Consider the following 17,450-nt stretch of genomic DNA (forward strand, 5'->3'; position numbering starts at 1 on the left):
TCTGGGTAAGCGTGTCTGTGTAAGCGTGTCTGTGGATCTGTGTAAGCGTGTCTGTGTAAGCGTGTCTGTGGATCTGGGTAAGCGTGTCTGTGGATCTGGGTATGCGTGTCTGTGGATCTGGGTATGCGTGTCTGTGTAAGTGTGTCTGTGGATCTGGGTAAGCGTGTCTGTGGATCTGTGTAAGCGTGTCTGTGTAAGCGTGTTTGTGGATCTGGGTATGCATGTCTGTGTAAGCGTGTCTGTGTAAGCGTGTCTGTGTGTTCTCAGCCCCCCAGCAGCCGGATTCAATGATATTCAGTCCTGGTCAGGTTGATGCCCCTCGGCCATTATGGCAGCAGCCGGACTCGTCAGCCTTCAGACGGCGCCCTCTGCAACGCGGCGGAGCATCAGGGGCATTATCTGGGGATGCAATGTGTAGAGATGTATGGGGAACCCGCATCTGTCTCGCGCCTATTAGAGCGCTCTGATTGTGTCACTTGATTACAAGCTTCCATTGGTTGTCCTGAATGATAATAGTAGGGCCAATGTAAGGAAATTTCACTTTACTGAGAGGGTGGTAGATAAGTGGAACAGCCTCCCAGCTGAAGTGGTAGAGGGTAATACAGTGAGGGGATTAAACATGCATGGGATAGACATACGGCTCCTGAATCTAAGACGAGACCAACGACTGATTAAGGTTTCAGTCTTTACAGCGGGAGAAACGGGCGACGAGACGGGTTGACAGGGTCTGATCCGCCGGCGGGTTCTGGGTTTCTGTCTATTATTTCCGGGCCGGTTCTGAAGGTCCACCCGGGTTCTCTGATGTTTTATTTCATTATGAACGTTCTAGAATTTATTCCAATCTATAGACTCGGGGGGGTGGACGGACCCCTCTGCAGTTTGTTTAAAGCTGGTGGGTGTTGTGGCTCCTCTGTTGTGTATTGTTTGGACAGAAGATAGGGTGGGCAGCGTTTCCCACCCCAGACACCTCTGCAGGAATCCAGACGCTCTCAAAAGAGGTCAACCAGATTCCGCTGGATTACAATGGACCCCAACGTCTGAACAAAAGACTACAAAGTGACCAAAATGAGGAGGAAATGCCTCGTTACGGACCCTCCTTGGCTTCAGGCAACAGGACTCTCTACATGGAGCCTGTAAGGAAAGTCTTTCCCAACCTGCCCCAGGGGACAATTGGAACCACTGAGACGTAACGAGGGTCTCCTGCAAGTGTTTACCCCCCCCAAACCTTTACTGGGAGACGCGTAGAGATAGAAGCTCCGCTGTGGCCCCTGATAATTCTGCCATTATCTCAATTCTCAGGTTAATTTGCTTCTTCCTGACTTCTTGTATTAAGTGTCACCAACTTGAATGCTTCGGAGGTAAATTCTATTCACGACAGATTTCAAAGTGCAGTAATCCCAAAGGTACAGGGCACCGACCCCGTGAGGAGATGGTTTAATATCGCAGGTAAATCTCAGATGAGTTTCCCCAATTTATAAGCTTCTAGATAATGTTCCTCATAAACGTTACTTGGACGGAAGATGAGGTTGGAGGGTCTCTCAGATACGATCCCCACGAGTGACAACAGGTAAGCGGGCTATAAATCCAGCAAGCGCTACACTTTGCTTTAAATCATTATTACTATTATTATTATTGGATGTAGTAGTAGTAATAGTATTATTAGTATTAGCAGTAGTAAAAGTATTATTATTATTATTGGATGTAGCAGTAGTAATAGTATTATTAGTATTAGTATTAGCGGTGGTAATAGTATTGTTATTATTATTATTATTATTGGATGTAGTAGTAGTAATAGTATTATTAGTATTAGCAGTAGTAAAAGTATTATTATTATTATTATCATTATTATTATTATTATTATTGGATGTAGCAGTAGTAATAGTATTATTAGTATTAGTATTAGCGGTGGTAATAGTATTAGTATTATTATTGGATGTAGCAGTAGTAATAGTATTATTAGTATTAGTATTAGCGGTGGAAATAGTATTATTATTATTATTGGATGTAGCAGTAGTAATAGTATTATTAGTATTAGTATTAGCAGTAGTAAAAGTATTATTATTATTATTATTGGATGTAGTAGTAGTAATAGTATTATTAGTATTAGCAGTAGTAAAAGTATTATTATTATTATTATCATTATTATTATTATTATTATTGGATGTAGCAGTAGTAATAGTATTATTAGTATTAGTATTAGCGGTGGTAATAGTATTAGTATTATTATTGGATGTAGCAGTAGTAATAGTATTATTAGTATTAGCGGTGGTAATAGTATTAGTATTATTATTGGATGTAGCAGTAGTAATAGTATTATTAGTAGTAGTATTATCAGTAGTAATAGTATTGTTATTATTATTGGATGTAGTAGAAGTAATAGTATTATTATTAGTAGTAGTATTAGCAGTAGTAATAGTATTGTTATTATTATTGGATGTAGTAGTAGTAATAGTATTATTATTAGTAGTAGTATTAGCAGTAGTAATAGTATTACTATAATTATGATCTGGACCTTTTACTGATATGCGGATGAAATCTCGCGTTCACCCAGCTGATGTACGTGCGATGACGTCCCTGTGCCGTCCCTGTGCCGTCCCTGTGCCGTCCCTGTGCCGTCCCTGTGCCGTCCCTCTGCCGTCCCTGTGCCGTCCCTGTGCCGTCCCTCTGCCGTCCCTCTGACGTAATCAGATTATAGCCAAATCCCCGCAAAGTCGCTGATACCTCCACTGACATGGCAGATGCCCCCGCAGCCACAGCTAGTCCTTGACCAAAAGTGCCCCAGGCAAGAAGCCTCTTTGTCACCCCATACTCACATGCCTTAATCGTCTAGAATACCACTGTGGACATCCCACAGGCGCTTCTACACAATGGGGGGTATGTTCTGGGGTGACTTCTGGTGCCCCCATTCTAGGTGCCTCAGGCAGTTACCTGAGTCACCTGGCTCTAACATGGGCTCTACCAGCAGCCAGGCACAGGATGAGCCACCAGGTTTAAATACCGGTCCCTGACCGGTTGCCGCCGTCACCTGGTGGTTGGGAAGAGATTTATCTGCAGTTTTCATGTTGCTGGAATTTCTCTGTCTTACTTTGTGTCGCCATCTGTGAATAAAGTGTTTAGTTTGTATCCGTAAAACCATAAAACCCGGGACTCTGATCTTCATATTTGCATTTAATGTTTTTTATTTCTCCTCGTAATATTACCATTTACCACCACATCTGGAAAGCTCTTCCATGCATAGAAATGGAGTAATACTTTTCGCCCACCCGATGCTGTTTAAGTAATGTAGTTCCCATCCTGTCTGTGAATTATCAGTTATGGATAAACAGGTCAAATGAAGCGCCCGGGGGCCATTTCTCGAATCATCACGGGGCATCTTTCTAATGATAACCCTATAATATATATATATATATATGTATATATATATATACCTTTTATGTGATGCAGGCCGCATGAAAGGGTTAAGGCTTGCGTTGTATGGCATATTGATAATGAATCCAATTGCAGACATTTCCTTAATAGAGACTTTAGAGAAATTTGGTAAATTTACCCCGTGCTCTCCGGCAGCTTTTCTGGCCTGCGTGGCTGTTGAGGGGTTAACCCCAGGCCTCCTTAGAACTTGTATTGAGATATTCAGTGGATTCCTTTGTCCGTCTCAGACCCAGAAACCCCTTGTGAATGAGGTTTGTGCCTCTCGCCCATTGGCAGAGACTGCTCCCCATTAGATAATTACCAACATTCAGCCCTTTATTCCTCCGCATTCCTCATAAAAGACTGAATAAGCAGAACTTCTAGGAGGGCCCTGGAAGGTGACAAGGGCCGCGCAGGCTCTTTGCAGAAGGCCATTGATTGGGATTGAGCCATTATCTGTTAATCAATGGATTTTATTGGATTAGAGATGCTGCAGGAGATGTGGACACAGGAAGGTTCTCCAGTGAGGATGGGCAGGGAAGGTCCACATTGAGTCCTTCTCCGCGTCTGTCACTCTCTGGGCTGCCCCCCTCCTCCCTCTCTATCCTTAACCTCATTTCATGGATTTCTGGGAGCCAGAAGGACCCGACTCCTAATGAACATCTTGTCAGAAACCTAAGTATTTCCTTTACAGAGACGGTTGGAAGACAATCGCCCAAGTGTCTCGGATGGAAGCCCAAGTCAGGAGGAGAAATGGAGGATTTCTGGACTCCGCCAGCCTTCTTATAACTTATTAATTTGTCTTTTCTGTTTCCTATCGAAACCAATCTATATTTTTAGTTTTCCTGAAATATTTTTGCTCCTTCTGAGCACTTTATATTATATATATATATATATATATATATATTTTTATTTTTTTTTTGCAGAAGAAGAATATAATTTGGGGTCATCTCAAAGTGCAGAGGAGCCGGGATAATTGCCCCAGCGCTGCTGATCAGGGGGTGCTTTGGCCTGGGCAATTTTAACAAAGAAAGTGTTTTTTTGTGTTTTTGTGGCTGGGATTGTGTCCTCTGGGCTGTCACTTCTTCAAATGCTGGACAAAGTCAGTCTGATTGGGGACAGGCGCTCACTAACCGTCCATTTGTGATCTGATATATTATCCCAACAATTTAGTGCATCCATGAGGTCACCTTAATGTGGAGCCTTTAAAATTACCCCTAATCAATGGCGACCCCTCCATGAGGGTAACTGGATGTGTGCAAGAAGACAAGCCCCAGATCAGCTCTCAGCCTCAGGCTGCCAGCTCGCCCAGTCCCAGCTCCTTCCAAGACTTCTTAGCAATTCCCAAGACTCATGACTCTGGACACCTGGAACCTGCTCCTTCCCTGACTCACACAGCCTAGAACCCCCCCCCTTTTCACGCCTAGAACCCCCTCTTTATTTCCCAATCTATGTTTGAAAAAGCAGGCAGGATGGAGGTGAGGGGCTCTCTAGACACAGAGGAGGGGAGCAGACTCTCCAAAACTGGGCTCAAGGAGCCAAAAGACGGCAGAGACACCCCAGGGAACCTCCCTGCCCCCTATCTGAAGGAACAGCAGGGCAGTTACCCGGCTCCGGGCTCATCAGAGGGCTGCCCGAAAAATAAAAGCAGCGGTACCGGTGACCCGGAATACTGCAGGAGGATCCTGGTGAGAGGTAACCCGTTTATTTGTTACATTAGACACATATTTGATATATTTGATACATTGTTTCCTTAACCTTCTGTAAACGATGTTTGGGGGATTTTTATCAGGAATTTGCCTTTTTAATTCGGGTTCGGTTCACTTCACTCCTCGGGCTTCGCATTTGTTGATTTTCATGTTTAACACATTGTATTTTTTTACAATAAATCAGCCAAATATTCTAAAAAGAAATCATACCTTTTCTTGGCTTTTTCTATTATATTTTTTTTTAATTCTAAGCATCAGATCTTCTTAACATACATTTTTCTCCCCAGATTTGATTGTATCGCGTGAAATAAACGAATAGAATTGTGGAATAATTACCTAGCATGAGATATTAACCGAGAAAATTTCATTAATTAAAGGGAATTATTCTTTAATTAGGTTACAAACACACGAATTCCGCATTTCCCGACGTTTCGGGCGTTTATGTTTTCTTTATGAATTCCCGATTTCTGTTACATTCGATTTATTGTAAAAAGTAAAATAAGGAACTTTCCTAGAAATTCCTAAAATGCGTCAATTACTTTTAATTCAATTTAAATATAAACCCGAGATATATTTGAGGAAATGATCCAGCGGATGATGAGTGTATTAGTGAATAATAATAATAATAATAATAATAATAATAATAATAGTTATTCTGCGTGATACTTTTATGTCCTCTGATATTTTCTGATTATTTGGGGAATTCGGAATTTCCGAATCACCGTTTTTTGCGTAATGTTGCATTTGTAGGGTCTGGTGCCTTATTGCAAATTTTAAATAATTAAGGACTAATTTATACAGACGAGCAATAATGATAAATTTAATATTTAATCAGGAAAATGGATTTTCGGCTTCTCTAAAACAAACTTAATGAATAGAAATGAGATGAGACGTAGTGGAACGGAGATTACATATCGATTCTATAGATAGATAGATAGAGGGATAGATAGATAGATAGATAGATAGATAGATAGATAGAGGGATAGATAGATAGATATTATATATATATATACAGATGACAGATGTAGATTACAAACTGATAACAGAGATATAGATAGATAAATAGATCGATAGATGATAAATAGATAAAGATAGAGAGAGAGAGAGAGAGAGATGACAGACAGAAATCTTGTTTTGGGCCATACAAAAATTGTGATTTGATGTTTTTCTAAATTTCTTTTGCTTTAATAATTTAATTTAAATAACTAATAAATTACACAAACTCTCAGAATGCTGAATATTTTCTGCCCCCCCCCCATTATTACATTAAATGGAAATAATTTTTCCTTATATTATAAATTACCCCTTACTCCCCTCCGGGACCTTCTGACCCAAGTGACCCCCATGTTATAAATGTTATTATATAATAACCTTTATTACTATAATAATCCTTAATCTATAATGACCCCTCTCCTGCCTCTGACTGAACCCTCTCCTGTCCCCCAGATGCCAAAGGCTCCATCCGGGAGATCATTCTGCCCAAGGGCCTGGACCTGGACCGACCCAAAAGAACCAGAACCTCGTTCACCGCCGAGCAGCTCTACCGCCTGGAGATGGAGTTCCAGAGATGTCAGTATGTGGTGGGGAGAGAGAGGACGGAGCTGGCGAGACAACTCAACCTGTCGGAGACTCAGGTGAGTGCCCCACAGCGGGGCAAACTGTCTGCCCACGGGGGAGAGAGGGGGAACTGCCCCGACAACAGAGGGAGAGGGGGAAACTGCCCCGACAACAGAGGGAGAGGGGGAAACTGCCCTGGCCACTGGCAGAGAGGGGGTACCAGGATAACACGATAACCCTAACCTTACAAGCCCGTGGGTACCAGCACTCAGTGGGTTAACTGTGATTCTCCCCCCCCCCCTGTGATTTGGAGAGGGAAGGATTAAACCATCACTTATCCGCCTGGCACCTAAGGTGTTAAAATCATGTACTGTATATTAACGTCTCCTCTCCATGGGGGCCGAGGACCTAGCACCCTGCATCTAGTACCCCGGATCCAGCATCCTGCACGTAGTACCCCGGACCCAGCACCCTGCACCTAGTACCCTGGATCCAGCATCCTGCACCTAGTACCCTGGATCCAGCACCCTGCACTTAGTACCCCGGACCCAGCACCCTGCACCTAGTACCACGGACCCAGCACCCTGCACCTAGTACCCTGGATCCAGCACCCTGCATCTAGTACCCCGGATCCAGCATCCTGCACGTAGTACCCCGGACCCAGCACCCTGCACCTAGTACCACGGACCCAGCACCCTGCACCTAGTACCCTGGATCCAGCACCCTGCATCTAGTACCCCGGATCCAGCATCCTGCACGTAGTACCCCGGACCCAGCACCCTGCACCTAGTACCCCGGACCCAGCACCCTGCACCTAGTACCCTGGATCCAGCATCCTGCACCTAGTACCCTGGATCCAGCACCCTGCACTTAGTACCCTGGATCCAGCACCCTGCACCTAGTACCCCGGACCCAGCACCCTGCACCTAGTACCCTGGATCCAGCACCCTGCACCTAGTACCCTGGATCCAGCATCCTGCACCTAGTACCCCGGACCCAGCACCCTGCACCTAGTACCCTGGATCCAGCATCCTGCACCTAGTACCCCGGACCCAGCACCCTGCACCTAGTACCCTGGATCCAGCATCCTGCACCTAGTACCCCGGACCCAGCACCCTGCACCTAGTACCCCGGACCCAGCACCCTGCACCTAGTACCCTGGATCCAGCACCCTGCACCTAGTACCCCGGACTCAGCACCCTGCACCTAGTACCCCGGACTCAGCACCCTGCACCTAGTACCCTGGATCCAGCACCCTGCACCTAGTACCCTTGATCCAGCACCCTGCACCTAGAAAGAAAGAAAGACTTCAATAAAATGGGCTTCACCGGGAATAGATAAGTGAGAGAGACGGAGAGAGTGAGAGACGGAGAGACGGAGAGAGAGAGAGAGAGACGGAGAGAGAGAGAGACGGAGAGAGTGAGAGACGGAGAGAGAGAGAGAGAGAGAGACGGAGAGACGGAGAGACAGAGAGACAGAGAGAGACGGAGAGACAGAGAGACGGAGAGAGAGAGAGAGACAGAGAGAGAGAGAGAGAGAGAGACGGAGAGAGTGAGAGACGGAGAGAGAGAGAGAGAGAGAGAGACGGAGAGACAGAGAGAGACGGAGAGAGGGAGAGACAAAGAGAGACGGAGAGACAGAGAGAGACGGAGAGACGTTACGGTCGGGAACAGTTTAATCTCCTCTCTGAAGAAGATGAATTTTATTCTGAAAACTCGGTAAATTTTACTTCCTAGGATTTTAGTATCATTTAATTTAACCCCAGAATGACCAGCTCACTCAGACAGATACATTATACCTTCTGGAGAGAGAGAGAGAGAAAGAGAGAGAGAGGGAGAGAGAGAGAGAGAGAGAGAGAGAGAGAGAGAGAGAGAGAGAGAGGAGGAAAAGGAAATAAAAAAAAAGCAAAAGAGAGAAAAAGAAAGCGAGACGGAAATTAACGCGTTTCTGCTTCACTTTGCTTTTTCTGTTATGGTTCTTCTGTATCCATTAATTTATCAATTTTTTTATTAATTTTATTTATAATAGTAGTAATAATAGTGATAATAATCTGTATGTAATAATAATAATAATATCAATAATAATAACAACAATAGTAATAATAATATAATAATAACAATAATAATAATAACTACAACAATAATAATAACCATAATAATAATAGTAATAATTATAATAATAATAACAATAATAATAACAACAATAATAATATTTGCATTATTTCTATTATTAATGTTATATTTTATTACTAATATTTTTTCCACAGAAAGGTATTTAAGTTCTATTTTTGGGGCAGAATCCGCTGATTTGTGTGTTACCGAATTCGGAAGATTTTACGGAATATGATTATTACAAATATTATTATTTAAGAAAATTCTGCCGTAAATAGAAAAATAAAATATTAATGAGACGGCGCAGGAATTCCCGATATTCCCCGCGCGGCGCTACGGAACGCGGCAGCGCTTTTTATAAAAGCTCCCGATTTGTCGGGCTAATTAACCCTTTGTGGAGGAGCCCGAAGGGTTCGGTGATCGGTGATATTTAGCGACACTTTCCGCACCGAATGGCGCTCGTGAAGCCGATGGTTCGACCCCAAAACGAAACCGGAGAATCCGCTGTTGTTTTTTTCCCGGTAATTTAATTTTCGGTCCGTTAGTTTTATTTTTATTTCTTTTTTTGGGTCCCCCCTTGCCGTTATCAACACCCCTCCCGTTATTATCCGCGGGGGTCCCGGGTTTTGGATTTAATTTTTATTGTCACGAAATTAACGGTTCCAGTCAGGGAATCACACAACACCCGGGACCCACAATGACACCACATACAGATTATACACATATTACACACACACACACAATATCACAACATAAACATTACACACATATTACACAGATACACAATGACACAACATGTAGATTATACACAGACACACCATATCACAACATACAAATTATACACATATTACACAGACACATAATGATGCAGCATACATATTACACACATATTGCACAGTGACACAACATACAGTTTATACACATATTGCACAGACACACAATATCACAACATACATATTACACACATATTACACACGTTGCACAGTGACACAACATACAGTTTATACACATATTGCACAGACACACAATATCACAACATACATATTACACACATATTACACACATTGCACAGTGACACAACATACAGTTTATACACATATTGCACAGACACACAATATCACAACATACATATTACACACATATTACACACATTGCACAGTGACACAACATACAGTTTATACACATATTGCACAGACACACAATATCACAACATACATATTACACACATATTACACACATATTGCACAGTGACACAACATACATATTACACACATATTACACAGACACACCTTATCACAACATACCTATTACACACATATTAAAAGATACACAATGACACAACATGCATATTATACAGACACACAATGACACAACATACTGATTATACACATATTACATAGACACATAATATCACAACATACATATTATACATGTATTACACAGACACACCATATCACAACATACATATTACACACATATTACACAGATACACAATGACACAATATGCATATTACACAGACACACAATGACACAACACACAGATTATATACATATTATACAGACACACAATGATACAACATACATGTTACACATATATTACACACACACACAATGACACAACATACAGATTATACACATAGTACACAGACACGCCGTGGCAGAACATACTGATTATACACATATTACACAGACCCACAATGATACAAAACACATATTACACAGACACACAACGACACAACATACATTCCACACATTATACCCAGATTACACAATGTTCTGGATGTGTGTTATTTATGGTTTTTTTTAACACAATTTCCAACATGTTTCATCTTTTAACCAAGTGGGTTTTGGGTTTAAAGAGGAGAGAATCGGCTTCTGAAATTCTATTTTTTCTTTTCCATCGCCATTTCAGGGACAGACAGATGGACACTGCGGGGAAGGGGGTGGGTGTAGTCGGGTCCGTGTCCCCCATGTTCTGTGGTTTGTGGGAGCCCCTCTCTTTCTCTCCTCTCCTCTCCTTTCCTCTCTCCTCCTTCTGACCCTCTCTTGCCCTCCCTCTCCTCCTTCTGACCCTCTCTTGCCCTCCCTCTCCTCCTTCTGACCCTCTCTTGCCCTCTTCCAGGTTAAGGTTTGGTTCCAGAACCGCCGGACCAAGCAGAAGAAAGACCAGGGCAGAGACTCGGAGCTCCGTCCAGGGGTCTCGGAGACGGCCGCCACCTGCAGTGTCCTCAGGCTTCTGGAGCAAGGTCGCCTCCTGTCCCCCCCTGGACTCCCTGGACTCCTGCCCCCCTGTGCTGCCCCCGGTACCCCAAGCCTGCCGGCCGCCAGCACCGCTTCCCCATCCGGCCACAGCATCTTCAGCCTACCGGTGCCGTCCCTCCTGGGCGCCCGGCTGTCCGCCAACCCCCTCAGCATGGCCGGGAACCTCCAGGAGCTCTCCGCCAGGTACCTCAGCTCCTCCGCCTTCGAGCCCTACACCCGGGGCAGCTCCAAGGAGGACAAGAAAGCCCTGGACTGAGGAGGCAGAAGGGGCTGTAGGAGAACATACTACACACTACATACAACACACTGCCTAACATACTACACACTGCACAGACTGCACACACTGCTGAGACCGCACACACTGCATAGACCGCCCACACTGCATTGAGCGCACACACTGCATAGACGGCTCACACTTTACAGACCGCCCACACTGCTGAGACCGCCCACACTGCATAGAGCGCACACACTGCACAGACCGCACACACTGCATAGACGGCCCACACTGCATAGACCGCCCACACTGCTGAGACCGCCCTCACTGCTGAGACCGCCCACACTGCAGAGACTGCACACACTGCTGAGACCGCACACACTGCATAGACCGCCCACACTGCTGAGACCGCCCTCACTGCTGAGACCGCCCACACTGCAGAGACTGCACACACTGCTGAGAGCGCACACACTGCATAGACCACCCACACTGCTGAGACCGCCCACACTGCTGAGGACCGCCCACACTGCATAGACCGCACACACTGCATAGACCGCACACACTGCTGAGGACCGCCCACACTGCATAGACCGCACACACTGCATAGACCGCACACACTGCATAGACCGCACACACTGCTGAGACCGCCCACACTGCATAGACCGCACACACTGCTGAGACCGCCCACACTGCTGAGACCGCCCACACTGCTGAGACCGCCCACACTGCTGAGACCGCACACACTGCTGAGACCGCACACACTGCTGAGACCGCACACACTGCTGAGGACCGCCCACACTGCTGAGACCGCACACACTGCATAGACCGCACACACTGCATAGACCGCACACACTGTAGATATTGTCCACACTGCAGACACTGCACATATTGCACACACTCCCCGGGATCCCCAAGGACTTAAAGGGAACTTTTACTGATCACCAGCAATTCTAGACCAAAACCTAAGGGACCCCAAGCTGTGAGCTTTCAGGATCTCCTGCCCTGAGCAGGGTTGGCCTGGAGGAGACCCCTTCGCCCCCTCTGGTCAGGCAGAGCCAGGGTCTGAATCACCAGCTGCCATGGGCTCAGTTCCCACATCACATGTCAGGGATTCCTTTGCCCCTTGGCTGGCCAAGCGTGGTGGGGGTAGTTCCCTGCAGCTGGAGGGGATTACGTTTATTATCCCCAAAGAGTTAAAATACTTGGGGGGATGCTGGCTGTGGGGCTGGGGGGCTGGGGGGGGGGGTAATTGTTTAATATTAACTAATAACCAGAGAAATGGTAGAAAACCCCAAAATCCCAGAATTAATGAACATGCTCATTGGATAAAAATGGAAGCACAATAGTAACACACACACACACCACAAACACATATACACACAGCGCATACACATTGCACACAGTCACACACATTACACAGTTACACACAATACACACAGTCACACACATTACACACAGTCACACACATTACACAGTTACACACAATACACACAGTCACACACATTACATACAGTCACACACATTACACACAGTCACACACATTACACACAGTCACACACATTACACAGCACACATTACACACAGTCACACACATTACACACAGTCACACACATTACATACAGTCACACACATTACACACAGTCACACACATTACACACAGTCACACACATTACACAGCACACATTACACACAGTCACACACATTACACAGTTACACACAATACACACAGTCACACACATTACACACAGTCACACATAGTCACACACATTACACACAGTCACACACATTACACACAGTCACACGCATTACACACAGTCACACATAGTCACACACATTACACACAGTCACACACATTACACACAGTCACACGCATTACACACAGTCACACACAGTCACACACATTACACACAGTCACACGCATTACACACAGTCACACACATTACACACAGTCACACGCATTACACACAGTCACACGCATTACACACAGTCACACACAGTCACACGCATTACACACACATTACACACAGTCACACACAGTTACACACAATACACACAGTCACACACAGTTACACACAGTCACACACATTACACACAGTCACACACAGTCACACACATTACACACAGTCACACACATTACACACAGTCACACATTACACACAGTCACACACAGTCACACGCATTGCACACAGTCACACGCATTGCACACAGTCACACACATTACACACAGTCACACGCATTACACACAGTCACACACATTACACACAGTCACACATTACACACAGTCACACACATTACACACAGTCACACACATTACACACATTACACACAGTCACACACATTACACACAGTCACACATTACACACAGTCACACACAGTCACACGCATTGCACACAGTCACACACATTACACACAGTCACACGCATTACACACAGTCACACACATTACACACAGTCACACGCATTACACACAGTCACACACATTACACACAGTCACACATTACACACAGTCACACACATTACACACAGTCACACACATTACACACATTACACACAGTCACACACAGTCACACACATTACACACAGTCACACACATTACACACAGTCACACACAGTCACACACATTACACACAGTCACACACAGTCACACACATTACACACAGTCACACACAGTCACACACATTACACACAGTCACACACAGTTACACAGCACGCAGTGGTCTCTCACAATACATTTACTGTGTAAATTCTCAGATAATTCCCATCGGACCCGAACTCTCTGGAGACGCCGCTCCTGCGCGGAGGAGACACTTCTGGATAGGGTTGATTTTGTGTTGATTGTGTTTGTAGCTGGGGATGTGCTCCGGGGCAGGGTGTGAGGGGATTCTGGGCAAAAGGGGAGGAAAAATTAGATTATAAACAATTTTAAGCGTCTTTTTGGGGTAAAATGAGTGACGTTGAAACAGCGCTTTATCCAGACGGAGGGCCCGGGCGTCTAAATCGCGTTTTACGGACACAAAGTACTTGAACCTTCAGACTGAGGCCGGCGCACCACAAGCGCACCAAATTCTGGCGTTTACAGAACACCGCGCATGTCACACACTTTACCAAATGACGTCATCGACAGTAGAATAGACATTTTGTAAGAAAAACGAGTGCGTGTGAGCGAGAGAGGCGACAGTAACTTTATTGTAAATTATTTAAGTATTAAATCTGAAAACTGCTGAAAAATGAAGGATTCGGGAAACAATCTTTGCTACTAACATTTTTTATGTCCGAGCGTGTTCTTGTGTCATTGTCGTGTGCGTGACCTATGCATATATGTATGATGTATATATGATGACAGAGTTAATGTATTTTCACACTATATTTAAACACCAAATAATTATTATTTGATTTGTGCTCTGAAAGATTTGATCACCAAATATCCGCTGGAAACCTTTTTATGTCGCATTTCGGGCTGTTTTCATTTCCCGTTAAACAGACAATAAATCGGTAAATTCCACTTTCTTTTCGTTTTATTGCTTTTTCCCTTTAGAGACAGGATAGATGTGGGCTCCAGCGCAAGCCGCCAGCGGAAGGGGTTAATAACCCTGCCAAGTTCTGCATTTACTTATTATATTTTTCTTTTTTCTTTATTTTCCATTAAAAAATGTCAAACTTTTCTGCCTTTCCTTTGTGAACGGACCGCGGCCAGAAATCCAGATTTGGCCGATTGGGTCGAGCGTCAAAAACCCGCTGGTTCTGAGAGTTCTGATTTTTATAACTCGTTCCAGGAAGGAAGCCCTTAGAAATCATCCCAAATTTACTAAAACCTCTGAATTTTATGACAGACTTTTTATTTCTGTTGGACACAAGATGCATTTTCTTATTATTTTTAGTATTATAACTATTTTCATCATTATTACTTTTTTATTATTGCTATTTTATTATTATTACTGTTTTATGATTATTACTATCACAGAAGTGACAAACAGTTGGTCGATTTATCTATTAATACAAATTATTAAAATTAATATTATTTCTGAGGACTTTCTGACGTAAAAAGGAAATGCAACAAGGGGAAGAAATAGCGAGGGGCACGGGGTGTACAGCAAGGGACATTAGTTGCAGGAAGAGGGAGGGGGTTCTGCCCCTTTACAGCGCTGGGGGTTATATTACTGTATACAGTGCTGGGGGTTATATTACTGTATACAGCACTGGGGGGTTATATTACTGTATACAGAGCTGGTGGGTTATATTACTGTATACAGCGCTGGGGGGTATATTACTGTATACAGCACTGGGGGTTATATTACTGTATACAGTGCTGGGGGTTATATTACTGTATACAGCGCTGTGGGGTTATATTACTGTATACAGCGCTGGGGGTTATTACTGTATACAGCGCTGGGGGGTTATATTACTGTATACAGCGCTGGGGGGTTATATTACTGTATACAGCGTTGGGGGTTATATTACTGTATACAGTGCTGGGGGTTATATTACTGTATACAGCGCTGGGGTTATATTACTGTATACAGCGCTGAGGGTTATATTACTGTATACAGCGCTGGGGGGTTATATTACTGTATACAGCGCTGGGGGGTTATATTACTATATACAGCGCTGGGGGTTATATTACTGTATACAGCGCTGGGGGTTATATTACTGTATACAGTGCTGGGGGTTATATTACTGTATACAGCGCTGGGGTTATATTACTGTATACAGCGCTGAGGGTTATGTTACTGTATACAGTGCTGGGGGTTATATTACTGTATACAGCACTGGGGGGTTATATTACTGTATACAGCGCTTGGGGGTTATATTACTGTATACAGCGCTGGGGGTTATATTACTGTATACAGTGCTGGGGTTATATTACTGTATACAGCGCTGAGGGTTATATTACTGTATACAGCGCTGAGGGTTATATTACTGTATACAGCGCTGGGGGTTATATTACTGTATACAGCGCTGGGGGGTTATATTACTGTATACAGCGCTGGGGGTTATATTACTGTATACAGTGCTGGGGGTTATATTACTGTATACAGCGCTGGGGGGTTATATTACTGTATACAGCGCTGGGGGTTATATTACTGTATACAGCGCTGGGGGTTATATTACTGTATACAGCGCTGGGGGGTTATATTACTGTATCCAGTGCTGGGGGTTATATTACTGTATCCAGTGCTGGGGGTTATATTACTGTATACAGCACTGGGGGTTATTACTGTATACAGGGCTGGGGGTTATATTACTGTATACAGCGCTGGGGGTTATTACTGTATACAGTGCTGGGGGTTATATTACTGTATACAGCGCGGGGGGGTTATATTACTGTATACAGCACTGAGGTTATATTACTGTATACAGCGCTGGGGGTTATATTACTGTATACAGCGCTGGGGGTTATATTACTGTATACAGCACTGAGGTTATATTACTGTATACAGCGCTGGGGGTTATATTACTGTATACAGCGCTGGGGGTTATATAACTGTATACAGCGCTGGGGGTTATATTACTGTATACAGCGCTGGGGGGTTATATTACTGTATACAGCGCTGGGGGTTATATTACTGTATACAGCGCTGTGGGTTATATTACTGTATAAAGCGCTGGGGGGTTATATTACTGTATACAATGCTGGGGGGTTATATTACTGTATACAGTGCTGGGGTTATATTACTGTATACAGCGCTGGGGGGTTATATTACTGTATACAGTGCTGGGGGGTTATATTACTGTATACAGCGCTGGGGGGTTATATTACTGTATACAGCGCTGGGGGTTATATTACAGTATACAGTGCTGGGGGGTTATATTACTGTATACAGCGCTGGGGGTTTTATTACTGTATACAGCAATGGGGGTTATATTACTGTATACAGTGCTGGGGGTTATATTACTGTATACAGCGCTGGGGGTTATATTACTGTATATAGCGCTGGGGGGTTATATTACTGTATACAGCGCTGGGGGTTATATTACTGTATACAGCGCTGGGGGTTATATTACTGTATACAGCGCTGGGGGGTTATATTACTGTATACAGCGCTGGGGGTTATTACTGTATACAGCACTGGGGGGTTATATTACTGTATACAGCGCTGGGGGTTATTACTGTATACAGCACTGGGGTTATATTACTGTATACAGCCCTGGGGTTATATTATTGATGGACTTAGAGCTCTTTTAACCCAAA

The 17,450-nt window shown here is 44.1% G+C and overlaps 1 protein-coding gene across 1 annotated transcript; it reads left to right on the forward strand.

Annotated features, from left to right (window-relative positions):
• Nucleotides 1–4,781: 4,781 nt before the first annotated feature.
• Nucleotides 4,782–11,303, forward strand: VAX1 (ventral anterior homeobox 1). Its single transcript, XM_053451359.1, has 3 exons — nucleotides 4,782–5,103; nucleotides 6,564–6,751; nucleotides 10,908–11,303. The coding sequence occupies exons 1-3, from the start codon at nucleotides 4,860–4,862 to the stop codon at nucleotides 11,301–11,303; spliced, it is 828 nt and encodes a 275-aa protein (XP_053307334.1). The 5' UTR covers nucleotides 4,782–4,859.
• The last annotated feature ends 6,147 nt before the right edge of the window (nucleotides 11,304–17,450 follow it).

This window comes from Spea bombifrons, chromosome 11 (assembly GCF_027358695.1).
Source record: "Spea bombifrons isolate aSpeBom1 chromosome 11, aSpeBom1.2.pri, whole genome shotgun sequence".
In the NCBI taxonomy this organism is placed as follows: Eukaryota; Metazoa; Chordata; class Amphibia; order Anura; family Pelobatidae; genus Spea; species Spea bombifrons.

Coding starts and splice junctions, on each gene's coding strand:
- VAX1 (XM_053451359.1), top strand. CDS start 4,860: ATGTTTGAAAAAGCAGGCAGGATGGAGGTGAGGGGCTCTCTAGACACA. Junction 5,104..6,563: donor CAGGAGGATCCTGGTGAGAG/GTAACCCGTTTA, acceptor CCTGTCCCCCAG/ATGCCAAAGGCTCCATCCGG. Junction 6,752..10,907: donor TCAACCTGTCGGAGACTCAG/GTGAGTGCCCCA, acceptor GCCCTCTTCCAG/GTTAAGGTTTGGTTCCAGAA.